This window comes from Mesoplodon bidens (assembly GCF_964165515.1).
Source record: "Mesoplodon bidens genome assembly, chromosome: 15".
In the NCBI taxonomy this organism is placed as follows: Eukaryota; Metazoa; Chordata; class Mammalia; order Artiodactyla; family Ziphiidae; genus Mesoplodon; species Mesoplodon bidens.
Genome location: NC_138171.1, coordinates 50,597,570 through 50,614,809, shown reverse-complemented (window position 1 = coordinate 50,614,809; position 17,240 = coordinate 50,597,570). Strand labels below are relative to the sequence as shown.

Here is a 17,240-nt window from a genome sequence, read left to right as displayed (position 1 = left end):
GACTAGCTTGGTGACAAGGTTTGTCTGATGTCATCTGCTGAGGTGTTTATAGGCAGGGCCTACAGCTTCTCATGGAGCTGATCTCTGGCCATCTCTGCCCCAGGGCCCCAGCCTCTAATTCACCAGGACTCCTGAAGAACCTACTGCTCTCTCCTGGTGAGGGGGGACATTAATTAACACATGGACCCCAACAGAAAATGACCTTAAATTTAGGGGAATCTTTTGAATTGAGGGAAATTTTTTAAGTTACAAAAATTTAATCCATCGTACAGGAACATTCTGTCCCTTGACCCCTGAGGAACGAAACAGTCCCTGCCTCCCTCAGCTTTTGCCGCTGAAGGTGGAGTTAGATAACTGTAAGAGAAATTCAGTTGTTCTCTTAGCAACCTTCTCACTGCCTTATGGCTTACAATGTGACTTACCTAGCCAGTCGAAGATTCAGGGATTTGGGATCCTGACCGTCTTTCCATCTCACATGGCTTAGCAATCTATTTGGGATAATAGACAATAAGGCAGTTCCAGCTATTTATTAATTCTGATTGTCTTTCCTCTATTGGAAAAAGTTATGTTTCTTCGAGAAACAGCTTTCAAGCTACCTACTTGGAGCTGAAAGAGAGTGGCTCCACCTCACTGTCTCTTTATCGGCCCCAGGCAAGATTTGGAGAACTCCCCTTTTGCACTTGGGATCAATTAGATGATTTGCTGATCTCAGAATTCAGAGTCCTCAATCAGAATTTGATTGGCTCCACATTCCCATGAAGAAACAAGTTTTCTGGAATATGTTTATGTGGTTCTCAGAAGCTTCATTTAAGAAAAATCAAAGACCCCAAGTCAGGACATTTCTTCTAGTGAAGAGGCAGGGAAGCCAGGCCAGACACATTAAGATTCCCCAAAAGCCTTATGTCTTTGCTCATCTATGGACTGACCAAGGGAATGCCCTAGAAGTAGCCATTTAGAGCCAAAGAGCCACAAGAGAGAGTTGGTTGAGAATATATCAAGAATTTGATTTTTATCTCCCTCAGGATTCTCTTCCAGCTGGCCCTGGGGAGAAACAGTGATAAACTAGAAATTTCTTGGACATGGTTGTTGGAACTACACACCTCTTCTAAGATTCTACATCACAATATAGCGAAGTCCTCAGCAAGGAGGCAGCGTGAAGCAGTGAAAAATGCACAGGTTCTAGAGCCAGACAGACCTTGGCTCAAAACCTGGCTTTTCAATGTGAAAGAGCTGGATAATTGTAGGCAAGTTAGTCTCCTTGAACCTCTAGAGGGGGAGACAATCATATCCAACATAGGTACAAGCAAAATATCTAAAGGCCCAGGGACAAACCATGGCAAGCAACAAATAATGGTTCTCTCGTGTCTCCTTCCTTCCTGGAATTTCTGCCCATCTGTGTAGGCTAGTGGAGAAGAATTGGGGTCCCAGTTCTACCACTGGCTAGCTGTAAAACTGAGCTAGTTACTTTTCTAAGCCTCCATCTCTGCATCACTGAAATGGAGATAACGATAATACTGCATAAGATTGTTGTGAGAAGTACATTTTAAATACATCAAGAGCCTTTAAAAAATAAAAATCACCCAAGCATCTTTCAACCTATGAGAAGCCCTAATGTTAGCCCATGTGAATAGACTAGGAGAGAAGCAATTAAAGATCAGTGACAGTTACGGCAAAATAATAGGGAAAAAAAAAAAAAAACCCACCAGGGAGCTTAGCCACATGACTAAAGGTCTAGGTTGAAGAGTCCCACTGCCTGTGTTCAAATCTAGGCTCCACTATTTTAGTAGCTATCTGATTTGGAAAATATTGCTTTCTCTATATCATGGTTTCTGCAGCCATAAATTAAGGATAATAACCCACTTTATAGGAATGCTCTAAAATACCTGGCTCATAGCAAGTGCTCCATTAATATAATGGTTATCATCATCATCATCCCATGTGACTATAAAGGAAAGCTAGATTTCAGTCAAGAATGAAGTTCCTGGGCTTCCCTGGTGGCGCAGTGGTTGAGAATCTGCCTGCTAATGCAGGGGACACGGGTTCGAGCCCTGGTCTGGGAGGATCCCACATGCCGCGGAGCAACTAGGCCCGTGAGCCACAACTACTGAGCCTGCGCGTCTGGAGCCTGTGCTCCACAACAAGAGAGGCCGCGATAGTGAGAGGCCCGCGCAACGCGATGAAGAGTGGCCCCTTCTTGCCACAACTAGAGAAAGCCCTCGCACAGAAATGAAGACCCAACACAGCAAAAATAAATTAATTAATTAATAAACTCCTACCCCCAATGTCTTCTTAAAAAACAAAAAAGAAAAAAGAATGAAGTTCCTTTTATTTTCTGTGTTGAGACAGATGCCATCAGTTATCTAGCTGGCACAGTGAGGCTACTCCTCGGTTTATCCAGTGCTTCTGGGGCCTGTCGGTTGGGAGTTCAATGGATAGGACATAGTTTGTGGAGTGGCCTGTGGTGGAGAGGATACCTCTTCGGGCACTTGTTTTATAGACTGGACACCCATAAATGTTCTGGTGCAGAAACATTGCATTTTCCCCAGGTTTCAGCCAAATAATGGGCAATGGGTCATAGAGGATTCTGGGGAGAGACTCCCTGATCTGCATCCTTTCCCTATCCCAACGGGCACCTTCTAAGAAGAGTCCTTTTATGTAGGCCCCATCTTCTGGGTTATTCTCCATGACTGTTTCTTGTGTGGTTACCTGGAAGACAGGAAGCTGTGAGTTCCATTATCTGCCATTTTCCTAAATGAGGCAGCATTAAGAGATTGAGAAAGTATAAACTGGCTTTACTGTCTGCCTTTCCCAGGATGCATTTCCCAGGACACTGGGACTTCTCTGATAATATTCCTGCCTGCTACCTGGGCCAGGTCTGATTTCTAGTTAGCATGCTGCCCTTATATATGGCAGGCACAGAGAATGCACTAAAGTAAGAGCCAGAAGGCCACATTAACTGTTACCTAGCTTAGTGGCCTTGCACAATCTTTCCTCTTTCTGAACCTGGATCTGTAGTGAGGGGTTAGGTTCAGATGCATGCTGGTAAAACAGTTCTCTAGCAGGAGAAGTGAAAGCTTGATTTGTAGTTTCTGTCAATTTCTGTGGCATAAAGACTCCCACCATGGTCAATTTCAGCCTATCAATTGTTTAACAACCAGCTTTAACAGGTTCTGGTGAGTTAGTATGAGCCAGCTCCAGCATACAACTGTTTAGATTCAGAGGTGATAAATTTCTTCTGATAAATGCAGAAAATGGTCTAGGTGTAGGAGAATAGCGGGGTGGAGGGGATTATGGTGAAGCAGAGAGCACGAGCTCCATTTAAAATCATTCAAATTCTAATCTTTTTGTTATTGTTAATGGAATGTTTTTCCCATTTCTATTTCTAAGTATTTATTGCTAGAATAGGAAAAGGATTTTTGTATATTTAACCAGTATCCAGTCATCTTACAAATTCTATTAATTCTGATAGGTGTGTTTTTAGGATTTCTAGGTATACAATCATTTCAACATCAAAAAAAGATAGTTTTATCTTTTTTCCAGTGTTTATTCCCGTTATTTTGCTTTCTTATTGCATTAATTTTGGCTTAGCATTGTCTTCAAAGGCCAATCAAGGTAAGTTCATTTATAAACTAAATAAAGACCTAGGGCAATCAGTTTGTGACCTCCGGACTAGATGATTTCAAAGAATCTTTCTATAGCATTTAAAATTCTACAATGCTCTGTAACAGTCCATCTTACTACTTTCTCTCCAAATATGGACTGGGTGATACTTGACTATTGGCCATTCCTTTGACTTTAAGCAAAGCACTACACAAGACCATTAACATCCTTCCAAATGAAGAGTCCACCATGTTGAATAAACAATGTGGAAGGCGCTTTCATTTTTCTCCGTACAACTGTGGCAGAATTTTCCTCTGGAAAGATTCCTTTTTATACACACAGAGACAAAGGCTTAGGAATCCTCTGATTCTGTTGGGAATAACTTTTGGAGCTACTTTAAGTCATGCTAAATAATTCATTTGTACCATCTCGGAAGTATTTGAGCCTTAACAGATCCAAATGTTTGGACTCAAGGAAAGGGACAGCACTGCTTTCTCTGGTTGGCTCTTTGAGTTGATCTAACTCAAGACGCCCCTTACCTCAAACTCAAATCCAATGTGGTCAATGGGGATGGCGTATTTCCGAGCGTAATTCTGAGAGACACCTGTCAAAAAAGACTGTGTAAAGTAGAATCCAGAGATCCAAAAGACCACAGGAGGCCCGTTGTCAATCCATTCCTGGAGAGCCACAGAAATAAAAATGCAAAGTCAACAACACAACAAAGATTGTTCAAAGGCAGGTAATACAACAAGTCCCATAAAGAAATACGCTTTTTCTCATTTTTCTTGAAACAGGCAGCCCTCTCAGTTTAGCTTATATTTTCCCCCTCTGAAACGAAAGTACAATGAAATATATCTCTACTTTAAGAAAAGCACGGTGCAGGTGGGTGTCAGGGATACGGTAGAGCGTGGTAGGGACCGTAGCAGTGGAGAGTGTGTGCCTTGTCTAAACTGAGCCACAGCCACTCATCTCCAGCAATAGTTGCCATGCAGGAATGCAGGTCCATCGTTTCAGGTCTTCCTGTTTTTGCAGGACAAACATCTGTATTTTGATATGTAACAATCCAGTGTTCATATGCTAGCTCAAATTTTTAAATAACCAAGCAGCCAAACCAAATCTATCTACTAGCCCATGAGCTGTGGCCCATGAGACGCCAGTTTTTGACATTTATTCTAGTTCCCACTCCTGCCTCTAGAGGCTATAATCTTTTCAGGGACTTTGAAAAGTCTCCCTCCTGCCCTCAACCCTGGTAAGACTGTTTCCAGTAGGTGCTCAGTCCAGGATGCTGTGAGGCTGCCCTACTCCCTCTGCCTCTGATCCATCATTTCAGAACGTCCTCTCCACCTGAATGAGAATGCCAGGTGCCCAGTTACCCTGACTCCAAGGTACCTGGAAGAAGGCCAAGCGGGCTAGCAGGTCAGCCACGTAGCCTCCCAGGGGCTCCAGTGATGGGTAGGACTTGGCCATCCACATGGCTGGCACTTTACCCACAGGCATGCTACTGAAGACATCCTCCAGCTCCGAGGACATCAAAACCTGCCCTTTAATTGCTCGGTCAACGTCGATGAGGCTTATGCGAACCACTTTGGTCAATCTGCAAGAACAAAGGAGCAGACTCAGTCTGGCTCCCCAGTGACCTCATTCTATCCCAAGTACACTGACTCCAAGTCTCCTTTTACTTTTCCTCCCTTTAAAAAGTCAGATAATATACATTCATGATAGAAGAATTGTAAAGATGAGAAAAAATTAAATCACCCATTATCTCACCACCTAAAGATAACTTTGATGTATATCTTTCTAGATTTTTCTATATGTAAACACAAATTATTTTTTAATGGGATCATACTATATATGTGTTTTTTGTAATTTGTTTTTCTCTCTTAGCATATAAGGAACATCTTTCCAATTCAATAGAGACCAAACTAAAATCGTCCTTTTTAATGACTGCAAGGTGTTCCATTTAATTTAACTGTTCCTCTATCACTGAAACATATTATTTCTAGACTGTTGTCACTGCAAACAACATTACTAGGAACATCCATCTATATTAATCACTGCGGAAATTTATAATGATATTCTTACTAAAAGTAGAATTTCTGGGTCAAAGGGTAATGCAATTTTAAGGCTTCTGATCTATATTGCCAAAGTTGTTCTTTTTATAGACTATGAGGTGCATGCATACCTGAGAAAAGGCAGCTGAAGGGCAGCCTGAAAGATGCCAAGATCACCTGTCTCTCTGTCTCTGGCCTCTGTTATGAGGCCTCATCAAGTCCAGAGGGAATTCAGCTGAGAGTGCCAAAGACTCTGCTACCAGAGAGAGCTTGTCATGTCCAAAGACTTATGGAATCCCAGCCAAATGGACATGAGAATGCTCAAACGCAAGAAAGGGATTCCTGGATGTGTAACCACTAAACATTTATATTACGAGGAATTTAAGGTTCAAACGTGTTATTGGTGTATGTGCTTGGCTGAGGAGTCAAGAGCAAAACTACCCTCTGCGGGATTATACCACAGACCTCTATTATACCTGAAACCTACTGGAAAAAGTTTTCTTTCTATTCTTGAAACTATGAGCTCTGCTAGTTTCAAGATTTTTAGTACTCAAGGAAGGAATATTTGCCCTAGAAGACACAATAATGGTTCCCCTGAATTGGAAGCTGAACTGTCATTTTGGGCTTCTCATACCACTGGGTGAGTAGGCAAAAAAAAGGTAGTGGGGAAGTATGTTACAATACTGCCCAAAGTAGTTAATCCTGAGCATCACTGGAATATAAGATTGCTGTTACCCTCTTCTCTTATATTACAATGGCCAGTGGTAAAGGCTAATGAAGGCCCCTGTAACCACCAAGAGCTCCAGTGACCTTAGCAGAGAATGAGTGGCCGAGGAGGAAAGCCATTGGCCTGGTGTCTGGATGAATGAGGACTACAACCCATCATACCAAGGTATCTGACTCAAGTAGTCCGCATCCTTGACTCACACCCCATACTTTGCTTGGTCATCCACACGGCAACTGCCTACTGACTCTAGGGAGTAACCCTAAGACTAAGGGGCTCAAGAAATTCTTAGTTGACATTCTTCAAGTTCACCAGGCTTTCGGCATCAGGGCTGTCCCTAAAACTGAGCAATGACCAATGAAGCAAAATGGAGACAGCGGCACTTAAGAGTATTTGGAGCAGCAAGAACCTTGACTTGGAGGCAGAAGTGATGAATTTCCTCATCTGGCCTAGATGGTGTTTGGGAACTCTTTCAGTTTTGACTATCTAGAAATCAAATCAAGGTGATCCCACTGGGCTCTATGCTCTAGTACCTGGAGGAGAAGTGAGGAGGGACTAGAATAGAAGGCCAGAGACCCTTAGCCCCATGGCCATCTTATAATAGCCCTTCCTTACCCCTGTGGTAGCGGCAATGGGATGAACTGTTCCTCATCCCTTTCTAAGTTTACCCTGATTTCACATACTGGCTAAGTGCATGGGCTCTGGAATCAGAGAGCCTGGATTCAAACTCAGTTCTGCCACTGAATGAATGTGTGACCTTGAGCAAGTTAATTAGCCCTTCTGTCTCGGTTTTCTCATTTGTAAAATAGTGGTAGAGGGATTACTAACTGTGCATATTTTTAAAGACTGTTGTGTGGTTTGAATGCAAAGGCATGAGTGGTGCTTGGAGCCATATCTAGCACTAAAGGCTCAATAAAAGTGGCTTTAATGATTACTTTTACTATTAGCCTGTGCTTGGTATTGGTTTTAACCCCAGTTTACAGATGTCATATGAATGAACAAGAGAGGATGAATAGAAGGAACTGATTTAACCCTGGGCCAACACATGCTGGGATGGCCCTATTTACAGCCCTCCCTACAAGGTAGGGCAAACCAACTCTGCACAGCAACCCTTATCAAGTATCCATTCTAGTTACTGCCCATTAGATTCTACCCCTCACACTAACTCCCAGGATCCAAGTAAGACCATACAGCCCACCTGTTGAATCTGATGATCTCTTGCCTTAGGACAGTGTTCATAGATTCATCATAGACCACAGGGTACAACTTCACGACCAACTCCAAGTCAAAGTCATTGGGAAGCTTGGAGAGTAGGTCCTGGGCCAGCTCCTCAACCACTTCCTTAAAGTGTAAGCATTAGAGAGGTGAATGAGACACAAGGCCAGCGGGCTGTGGCTTCGTCTGGTTAAACCTGAAGCAGTGAGCCTTTGTCTTTTTAAACACAGTCTACAGGACCTTTCTGGGAACTCTCCTACAGAAGCCAATTCTGCCCTGAGGGGAAGGAGGATACCCATCCCACCCACTCCCACACCCCCACCCCTGCCCCCAGCCTTAGGGAAGACATCACCTCTAAGCTGAAAAATGAAAGTCCTGAGCAAGGGCCTGAGGGCCAGGTGGGGAATTCGTGCTCAGCGAGCCAGGTAGGCTCAGGGCAGTGCTGAACCCTGCAGAACTCCTCCAATCTTCAAGGTCACCCCTGGGAGACAATCTCCCAAGGCTCTCATAGCCAGCCCCTTAGGACCAGCTCCTGGTGCAGGTGGGACTTTGCTCTGTGCCAGTGACATGGACACCTGGGAAGGCAGTAGGCCATTCCTCAGCATTAAGAATAGCCCATGGCAGTGAGTTTAGCCAAGTAGGGAGGGGACAGGCCTAGAGGAAGAGTAGGAAGAGGAGGAGTGGGACGTGGGTGTGGGTGTGGGAGAGAAACACAGCTCTGCCATCCTTTGGCTCGAGGAGGCTGGAATGTACACTTCCTTCCCTCTTCCCACTGTGAGGGGAATTTCCATCCCTAAGCTGAGACACACAAACCAGGCTGCTTTATCTTCACACATATTACCACTTATGGTAGTATGAACCAAATTGAGAAACCAAATACAATCATCCCTTGGTATCAACTAGGGATTGGCTGCAAGACCAAACTCCACAGATGGTCAAGTCCCTAATAGAAAATGGTGTAGTATTTGCATAGAACCTACACACATCACCCCTCCCCCCCACTTTAAATCATTTCTAGATTACTTATGATACCTAATACAATTAAATGCTATGTAAATAATTGTGAGTACAATGTAAATGCTTTTTAATAATTGCTGAAGTGGGGTGAATGCAAGTTTTGCTTTTTGGAAATTTCTGGAATTTTTTTTCTGAATATTTCAATCTTTGGTCTAATTCAAGGATGCAGAACCTGTGGATATGCAAGGCCAACTGTATGCAAAGTCCACAGCTGAGCAGGGTTGAACATGGAGTAGCTCAGAAGCTGGAGAAGGGAAGAGAAGGAAAGGAGAGATCAGGGTGGAGTCAGGAGATGTGGTTCTGGGCCTGGCACTGCCTCTGTGTTTCTGAATGCCTTGAAGTGGGTCACTTCTTGTAGGGTTTGTTTTGCCCTCATCTGTAGACCAAGGAGGGTGGACAGGATCAGTCCTTCACAATGTGTGGAATGATCACAAGAGACACCCAAAATGATTCCAGGTGTTTCCAGGACATAGAGCAAATAATGTTGAATCACGTGATGAGAAAGTCACTCTCTTGTCAAGTTTTGGCTACCCTTTTCTTTTCATTCCCTTCAAGGAGAAAGTCTCAGGTCAGGGCTGAGACTGCTCTGTAACACTTGCTGATCCTCCCGTTTTCCCAAGGAGCCAGAAAGACATCAGCAGCAGCATCTGGAAGAACCTACTAATGTTTAGCCTTTGTTTTGTTTTTGTGGCTGTCACGATATTATGGAAATGGTACTGGGTTTCCACTTATTTTCCTGATGTGCAGTTTTTGAAGTAAATGTTTTTAAGCAAAAGAGATTTAGTTTTAAGTATTATGTAAATGGAATACAGATGATATGTGGATATAGCAATGAATCATGAAGGTTATATAGGAATAGCTGACATTTTAGAAACACTGGTGCTCTTCCAGCTCAGTATTTAAAGACTCTCAGCAGTAAGACCAGAGCACCCATATTCTCCCTCAGGGGTCTGCCAGGCCTCCACTCTTCTGCCTTCTTGGTCATCAGCCACAATCCTGCATGCCCACTAGATGAAAAATTGCCTGGGAAATTGAACTCAAGCCTGGTTACCTGAGGGGACTTGCCACTCCCTCCTGACTGCCTAGGGAGGGTCAGCAGCACCCCTTGAAACAGCTGGTTGGTTTCCTGGTTGTCTTTGGTGATATCGGCATTCTCGTGCAGGCCAAACACGTCTGGGTGGGCTGTGATAGAGAGGTTCCTGAGATATTCAATATAGGACTGGAAAGGAAATCTTCAGTTGACATAAGTTCAGGTTCCTTGGGGTCCCACAGATCACCCAAGGTTTTGCCAGAGCAGACCCACGCAGGAATCACACTGTTTCGGTAGCACAGGCCACAGACACACACACGCACACAACGCTGGGGCCAAGACATTCCAAGCTTTCCCTCATACAGGTTTCGGAGGAGTGAGCATGAGTATGAAGGTAGATCGACTGAATATCTCCCCTCCCACCTCTGCTGGCTTCCTCCCTGCTCCCCCAGCAGTCTTAGCTTTGGAGACAAAAACTGGGTTTGGATTCAGGCAGAACAGGATTTGGATCCTAGCTCCATCTTAAACCAACTGTGTAACCTTGAGCTAGTCACCTGAAAGCCCAGTTTCCTTATCTGTAAGTGGGAAAATGAATGAGGTTATGAAGGAATAAGGCTTTGGCACATTAACAGGTACTCGATGAAAGTAAGCCCTTTTCATTCTGCCTTCAGATTTCTTGTTTTCTTCTTCCTTTTATCATTCTCCCATCCAGTTTTTCTGTCCCTCCCTTTGCCACCTTCTGAACCTTTGATTTCAAGTAGCAATTTCCATCCTGTTCACCACCAAGGCTTCATCTTAAACATCCCTCCCCCTTCTCCCCAGATGGAAAGATATTTTGAAAGATCTTGTCTACCAAATGCCCAGCATTCATTAAACAGTAATCATGTCTATCTTGTAGGCTTTTGGGAAGATTTGAAATAGCTTATGGACCTGAGTCAGGAAGCCCAAGCTATCCCTGGGCCCTCCTTGGATACACTGCAACCCTAGCCACATGGAGACTGCCAAGCCCCTCTGGGGGGACAGAGGGACCTCTCCCTCCCCTGCCCCTCACCTGGTAGGAGCCATGAGAAGGGATGTAGTAAGTGTCTCCAGGAGCAAGACAGTAATGGTCCTGCTCAATATCCTTACAGTAGAACGTGGGCAGAAGGGATAGCAGGAGCCTCTGTCTTTGTCATCTGTCACTCTGCCTCCATAATTACATTCCCCTGGGGACAACCAACAGAAGAAGTTGAGCCCATAATGAACTTGGTCAATAACCTAAAATAGAGGATTCTTCCAGCCAAGGAGCTCTGCTGAGACACAGGGTTGCTAAAACCATGCTCAGCTTGGGATGAGACCAGGCCTTTTTGGTATTATGGTTGCTACAAAAATAATACATGTTCACCATATTAGAAATTAGAAAATAGTGATAAACTGAAAGAAAAGCAATACAATCACCAATAATTCCAACAAAGGTAACTGTTAACATTTAGGCATCTTCCAGACATTTGTCTGGACATTTGGGTGTATGTGTACATAAATGTGAAAGGCATTATAGAAATGTGGTTCAGGGCAAGAACTCTGGCATGAGACAGTACTGAGCTCCAATTACAGCCAGTTTCTGGGCTCCAACTTTTGCCATTTATTAGCAGTTTCTCATCTGTCTAGAAGTAGAGATAACTGCATACCTATCTTACATCGTTGTGGTTAACAACGCTTATAAAGCATTTAGTACAATGCTTAGCATATAGAAAACATTCAATTACAGCTTTTACAAATATGTATAGTTTAGAAAATTAAGATTATCCTATATATACTTCTTTGGGATATGACTCTCCTACCCCCATCCCCATCATCAACATCATTCTCTGAGACTCAGGTTTCTACACTCAGATTTCTACAAAAAGAATTAGGTAATTTTTTGAGGGGCCATCAAATCCGTCTCACCAACCCAGGATGCATTTTCTAGCTGGATCAGATTCCACAGTATGTGGGTACCACCTGGTATCTGGAAGCTGGGGACAACACACTAGTCTGCAAGGAAAAGACATCTCTGTGTGTGTGTGTGTGCGTGTGTGTGTGTGGTGTGTGTTTGCATGCAAGGGCTCCCCTGAAGGGTGGGCTCATTTCCAATTCCAATCATTCTAGGAAGGGGAAGGTCTACGGACATGAAACAGGAAGTATGACTCAAGTTGAGGAGGCCTCAGTCTCTCTTGGTATTGGAGGGGTCTAAATGTCTAGGAGGAGCATCCTGGTGGCTCATTAAGGAAGAAGTAAGAGACTAAGGGTAAGCTCATACCTACTGAGTAATTTGAGCCCTACAAAAACTGTTTGACCTTAAGCCAGACCATCTAGATCTCTCTCTGTTGACCTCTCAGGCCTTTAGCAAAGTTTAGTTTGAACATTATAGTTTGTCCCAGCTGTAAAGAGATTTATGACAACACTAGAACTACAATATTAAAGGGAGAGTAGCTCCCCCCTGAAGTCAGCATGGCAGTGCTAGAGAGTACCAAAGAGGGACTACAAGTGAAGGTAAACCTTAGGTACAGAGTCATGATTCAGGGTCCCACCTCCACTCTCTCATCAGCAAATTTTACTTCAGGGGATACCCTTATAGGCTCTGGGTTTTATGTTTATGAAGGAAGGTACATTTCTTTACTTATATGTCTCCTCTTTGTAGCAAGAGCACAAGTTCCTAAAGGGGCTGGATGTGCCTTATATCTCTTCTAGATTCTCCATTGGCTCTGCTACAGGGTTGGGGGTACCAGATTAAGAACGTATTTGACTTTGGCCCATCTAATTCGATAACCACTCTCCAAATAAGACCTGTCTCTTTGGTTAGTCTGTCTCTTGCGGTCAGTACAGAGCTCTAATAATCATCTCTATCTGATCTTCTTTCCTTCCAGGTACATAGGAAGGTTATAACTCCCGGGGCCTCTGGCAGTGAGGTGGGGCCAGGTGACAAGTTCTTGCACATTTAACTCCTGGCATGAGCTTTTCAGTGCTACCCTGTGGCAGTGACCACATAAGTGTATGTTGAGATGGTGGTATCAAAAGTTGGTGGAGCCTTTGCCAACTGTGCCCCTGATAGATAATTACAATGAGCAGAGACCCTTGCCAATTCACACTGGACATGCAGAATGGGCAAGAAATGTCTCACACCCTTGAGATTTGGGGATTGCTTGTTATCTCAGACTAACTAGTCTATCCTGACTGGTGCAGTTGGAAAGTGACTATCCTCAAGCCAGCTGGCACAGTTGGAGCAGGTTGGTTTATGAGCGGCAGGCAGTTCAATACTAAGACCTCATCCCAGGGCAATTATGCACTCATTCTGTGATCTGAAGGGGAGCTCTGGGATGTGCTTCTGTGTGGTCTGGAATAATGGGAATATGGCTCACTTCTTTGGAAAAGTTCTTTCACCTAACTAAAATCCACTGAACTTATGTTGTGTGTCACTTGGGGTTTTGGTTTAGGAGACACTCTGCTGAGTTAAGGTCTCTGTCACCTTTTACAAATGAATTTAATCACTCTAAAGCAGGATTTCTCAATCTTGGCATGATTAACATGTTGGACTGGGTAGCTCTGTGTTGTAGGGGGCTGTCCTGTGCATTGTAGGATGTTTAGCAGCATCCTTGGCCTCTACCCAGTAGCACATCCATTTAGTTGTGACAACAAAAAATGTCTCCTCAGTTTGTCAGATGTCCCCTAGGAGACAAAATCACCCTTGGTTGAGAACCACTGCTCTAAGGCCTCGGTCTTGTCAGTTGTAAAACAGGGTCACTAAAGTGAAGCTCATAAGATTGCTGTGAAGACTGAATGATGTAGATAAAGTGCCTGCCGTATGACTGGGGAAAGGATCCAGAGTTGAGGGAGGAACTTGTGTGTGACCTGGAAGATGCCCAGGTTTTTCTATTGAGCTGCATTTTGACTTTTGGCCATGGTAATCCATTCATTTAGCTCATCTATAGTTTACCTCCTATCTCTGGGATTACATGGTGTGCTTCTTGAGGGCAGTGACCAAGTCTTATATATTTACATTCTTCCATATTATGTACTAGTATATACTGGATGACTGATAAAAGATTGCTGATGAATTGCTTTAATACAAAACAGCACATGTCATTTTCACCTCAGGGTACCTCTGCTGGGACTGCTCTCCTTCCTTTTTCCCACCACCTGCCCCTGCTTTCTTCTTCCACTTGTAAAACTCCTACTTATCCCTCAAAACCATCTTTCACGCCTTCAGGAAGTTTTCCCTAATCATCCCCACCCCATGTCTGAAATTTAACCATTGTGCTATCTTATAAATGTTTCTCTTACTGAACTTATCACTGTACTGTTATTGATTTTGTTGTATTTCCCTCGCTTTGTAGACTGTGCACCCCTTAAAGGGAGGGACTGATCTTGATTTTTCTGTGTGTGTGTTTTGTTTTTGTTGGTTTGTTTGTTTTACGATATCCAGCGTGGGGACCAGCATCATTAAGAGCTCCATGTCTGTTGAAAGCATGAGTGAGTAAGTAAACAAATGGAGGTGGAAGCAGAGGAGGAGGAAGGTGGAGCATAATCGTGGACGTTTATGGTTGCCAAAGCCTCCTTCCGTAAATACCTGTCAGGTAGGTCAGAGCATCCAACGGCACCTCCTTGTAGTCATTCAGAGACATCTGGGTCTGCCGCATACTAATCCTCAGGTCGGATTCGTTGAATTCATAAGGAATATTCCAACCTGCATGAGGCAGAGATAAATTAGATGCTTCAGGGATGAGAGCTCTTAATTTCCACTCAGAGATTGATCTGGTGGAATTAAGCATCATTATGGATCAAGAGCTTCTTTCAGCCCTGTGAATATCAAGCACCATGCCAACTATTAGCTTTGACATTTACTGCCAACGTGGGAGACATTCTGCCTGAGAAAACATCCATTCTAAAGTCAGTTTCCTTATGGATCTCCCCCATTTGATAAGGAAGATGTTAACATCCTGGGATTTGTGGAATGAGAGTTATTCACCCTGGCAGAAATACCGTGGTAATGCACAGAACGCCAAAAATAACACCAAAGCATAGCTAGAGAGCACTATCTGTGATTGGGCAATAGAACTAAGTTAGCTTTGAGAATTCCCCTCCTCCCACTCATGGGAGAACTAGATGGCTGGCCTTGAAGAAACTATTGCTTGTATTTTCAAGTGTTATAATGGTAAATGCCCAGTGGGGCTGCACAAGTGACATAAATGTATGAATCAGGCCGGATGTAAGACACTAGGGTATGGTAGGACCTGTGCTCAATGGAGATGTTTAATTTCCTCCTAAACATTCACATTCAAATTAAAAATATAATAAGACAACAAAAACTTCGGTTCTGGCAAAGAGAACACAACTGGGCAGTTGACTATAAGCCAAACTGTTGTATGGATGTTTGGAGGTCTGGCACGGGTGGGAGAATGGTGGTGGGAGAATGTGGTGTGTGAGATGCAGATGTAGAGGGAGTGTCCCCTTTGGCTGTCTCACCTCTGAAACCCTCAGTTGAAGGGTCAGGTGGTCTGTGGAGCTAACTGGGGCAGGTAGAAGGAAAGAGGATGTTCTGAGAGAATCACCAAAAGGACAATTTGCCTCCTTTTGTAACCCAAAAGAATGGCTAAGAATACCTTAAGGTGGGTCATTTCAAGAAAAGAATCAGACGCAGCCCATGGGTGAGAGAAGAATAATCCAACCTTAAAACCATGGTGATATGGGATCTGTATTTAGCAGATGATCTGCTCTAACAAGAATACTGAGTCACTTAAGTTAGGCCATGGATAAGTTACATTAATAAAGAAATTTATGTTTATTTTTTCAAGGAGAAACACAAACAGATGTCCCAGCTGTATTTCTTTCATTGTTATGCACAGGTAAAGAGAGCAACCTAAAATTTTATAAATTACCTGGTGACGATTCCCTGGAGAGTGGCCGTGATACCCAAGCTAGGCAAATACACCAAAGGGAAGGGCCTCCACTCTTCTCATTATCATATTACTTCAGTAATTAGAGGACCTCTGATTCTGAAGCATCACCTCTTTCCCTGACATTGATATTGACCTGGTTATAGGAGTGCCAGACTTGTTAAGTAAAAATACAGAGACACTCAGTGAAATTTAATTTCAGATAAACGACAAATCATATTTAGTATAAATATGTCCCAAATATTGCATGGAGCATCCTTATGCCCTGTTTTACTGGCAACCCTGAGTACAAACTTGGACGCACCCTGTATCTGTGTCTGTGATCCTTCCCCCAGGCAATCCACGTATGCTGTCATCTGTCACCCAGGGGTCCAAAATTTCTCCTCTTTTGAACGACGGCATGGAAGAAGCAAAGGCTAAACAACAGCTTTTGCCACATCACTGCTTTTGTACAGCTTTGGAAGAACACGGGGTCTGAGATGGGGTTATTGAGGTAAGAGCGCAAAAGGTTGGCCCGGAGCCCTTTGGGGGGCTCATTGGTCATTTTAATCCCATTCTGGAGGATGCTAACTGGAAACTTCTCTGATGGATAGCTGGTTAACCAGAGTCTGGAAGAACAACAGACCCAATTATTTACAGCAATGCAATACATTATATTGAAAAACAGTAACAAAAAATAATAACTACCATTTATTAAGCATCACTAGATGCTGAACCCCATGCTAAGAATTTAATTTATGTCCCTTCATTTACTTTAATCCTCACAGCCACCCTATGATCCCCTTTACCAGTGAGGAAACAGAGACACGGAGAAGTCAAGTGGGGTTTTCAAGGACACACCACTTAGAAGCAGCAGAACTGAGATGAACTCAGGGCTCCCTGACTCCAAAGGCCCTGTCCTATTCACTACACCGTGTTCCTGCCCTGCTGGACTTTCTGAGCACCTATTATGGTCAAATACTACACCTGGCACTCCAGGAGTGGCCGAAATGAGCAAAGAATTGTTTCTTGCTTTTGCTGCTAGGAGGGGAAATGGGAGCTGGGGAGGGGAGAAAAGACAAGCAAACAGAATGCCAAGGAGTTATAAAATCAAGACCACAGGGAGGGAGGGAAATAATGGGCCATTGGGGTCCATGGGAAGAAGAGATTTCCACGGGGTGGAGAGAGCAAAAGTCTGCAAACTACTGCCAGGGAGCCAAATCTAGCCTTAGCCTGTTTTTGTAAATAAAATATTATTGGAACATGGCCACAACTCTTCATTTACAAATTATTTATGGATGCTTTCATGCCACAACAGCACAGCTGAATAGTTGCAACTGACAACATGTCCTGCAAAACCTAAAATATTTACTATCTGGGCCCTTATCGGAAAAGTTTGCTGACCCCTGTCATAGAGGCCAATGGCATTAGAAATGGGTCTTGAGAATATGGAAGATTTCTTTTCTTAAATAATAAAAGTATATCTATGCCCATGAGAAATGGGAGCATAGGTAAAAGTATTTAGAAAGGAAAAAAATACATGATTTTACCATCTACAGGTTAACATTTTGGCATATTGTCTTCCAGGCTTTTATTCATTTGTTTTTCTTACTCAAGCTCAGGTTACATACACACTGTGGCATCCTGTTTTGTTTCATTTTTGTGGGTTTGTTTTTCTTTTTTGCTAGACATTAGAGAGGTTTCCAACAGGA

General features: G+C 43.5%; 1 protein-coding gene across 1 annotated transcript in view; it reads right to left on the bottom strand.

Moving 5' to 3' along the window:
• Window positions 1-1,129: 1,129 nt before the first annotated feature.
• Window positions 1,130-17,240, bottom strand: part of DNAH3 (dynein axonemal heavy chain 3) — a 192,218-nt gene continuing 176,107 nt past the window's right edge. Inside the window, 9 exon segments of the mRNA XM_081255161.1 lie at window positions 1,130-2,706; window positions 4,140-4,277; window positions 4,990-5,194; window positions 7,574-7,716; window positions 9,659-9,826; window positions 10,689-10,801; window positions 10,804-10,842; window positions 14,223-14,339; window positions 15,913-16,157. Of these exon segments, the coding sequence (XP_081111287.1) occupies window positions 2,353-2,706; window positions 4,140-4,277; window positions 4,990-5,194; window positions 7,574-7,716; window positions 9,659-9,826; window positions 10,689-10,801; window positions 10,804-10,842; window positions 14,223-14,339; window positions 15,913-16,157 (1,522 nt within the window). The 3' untranslated portion in view covers window positions 1,130-2,352.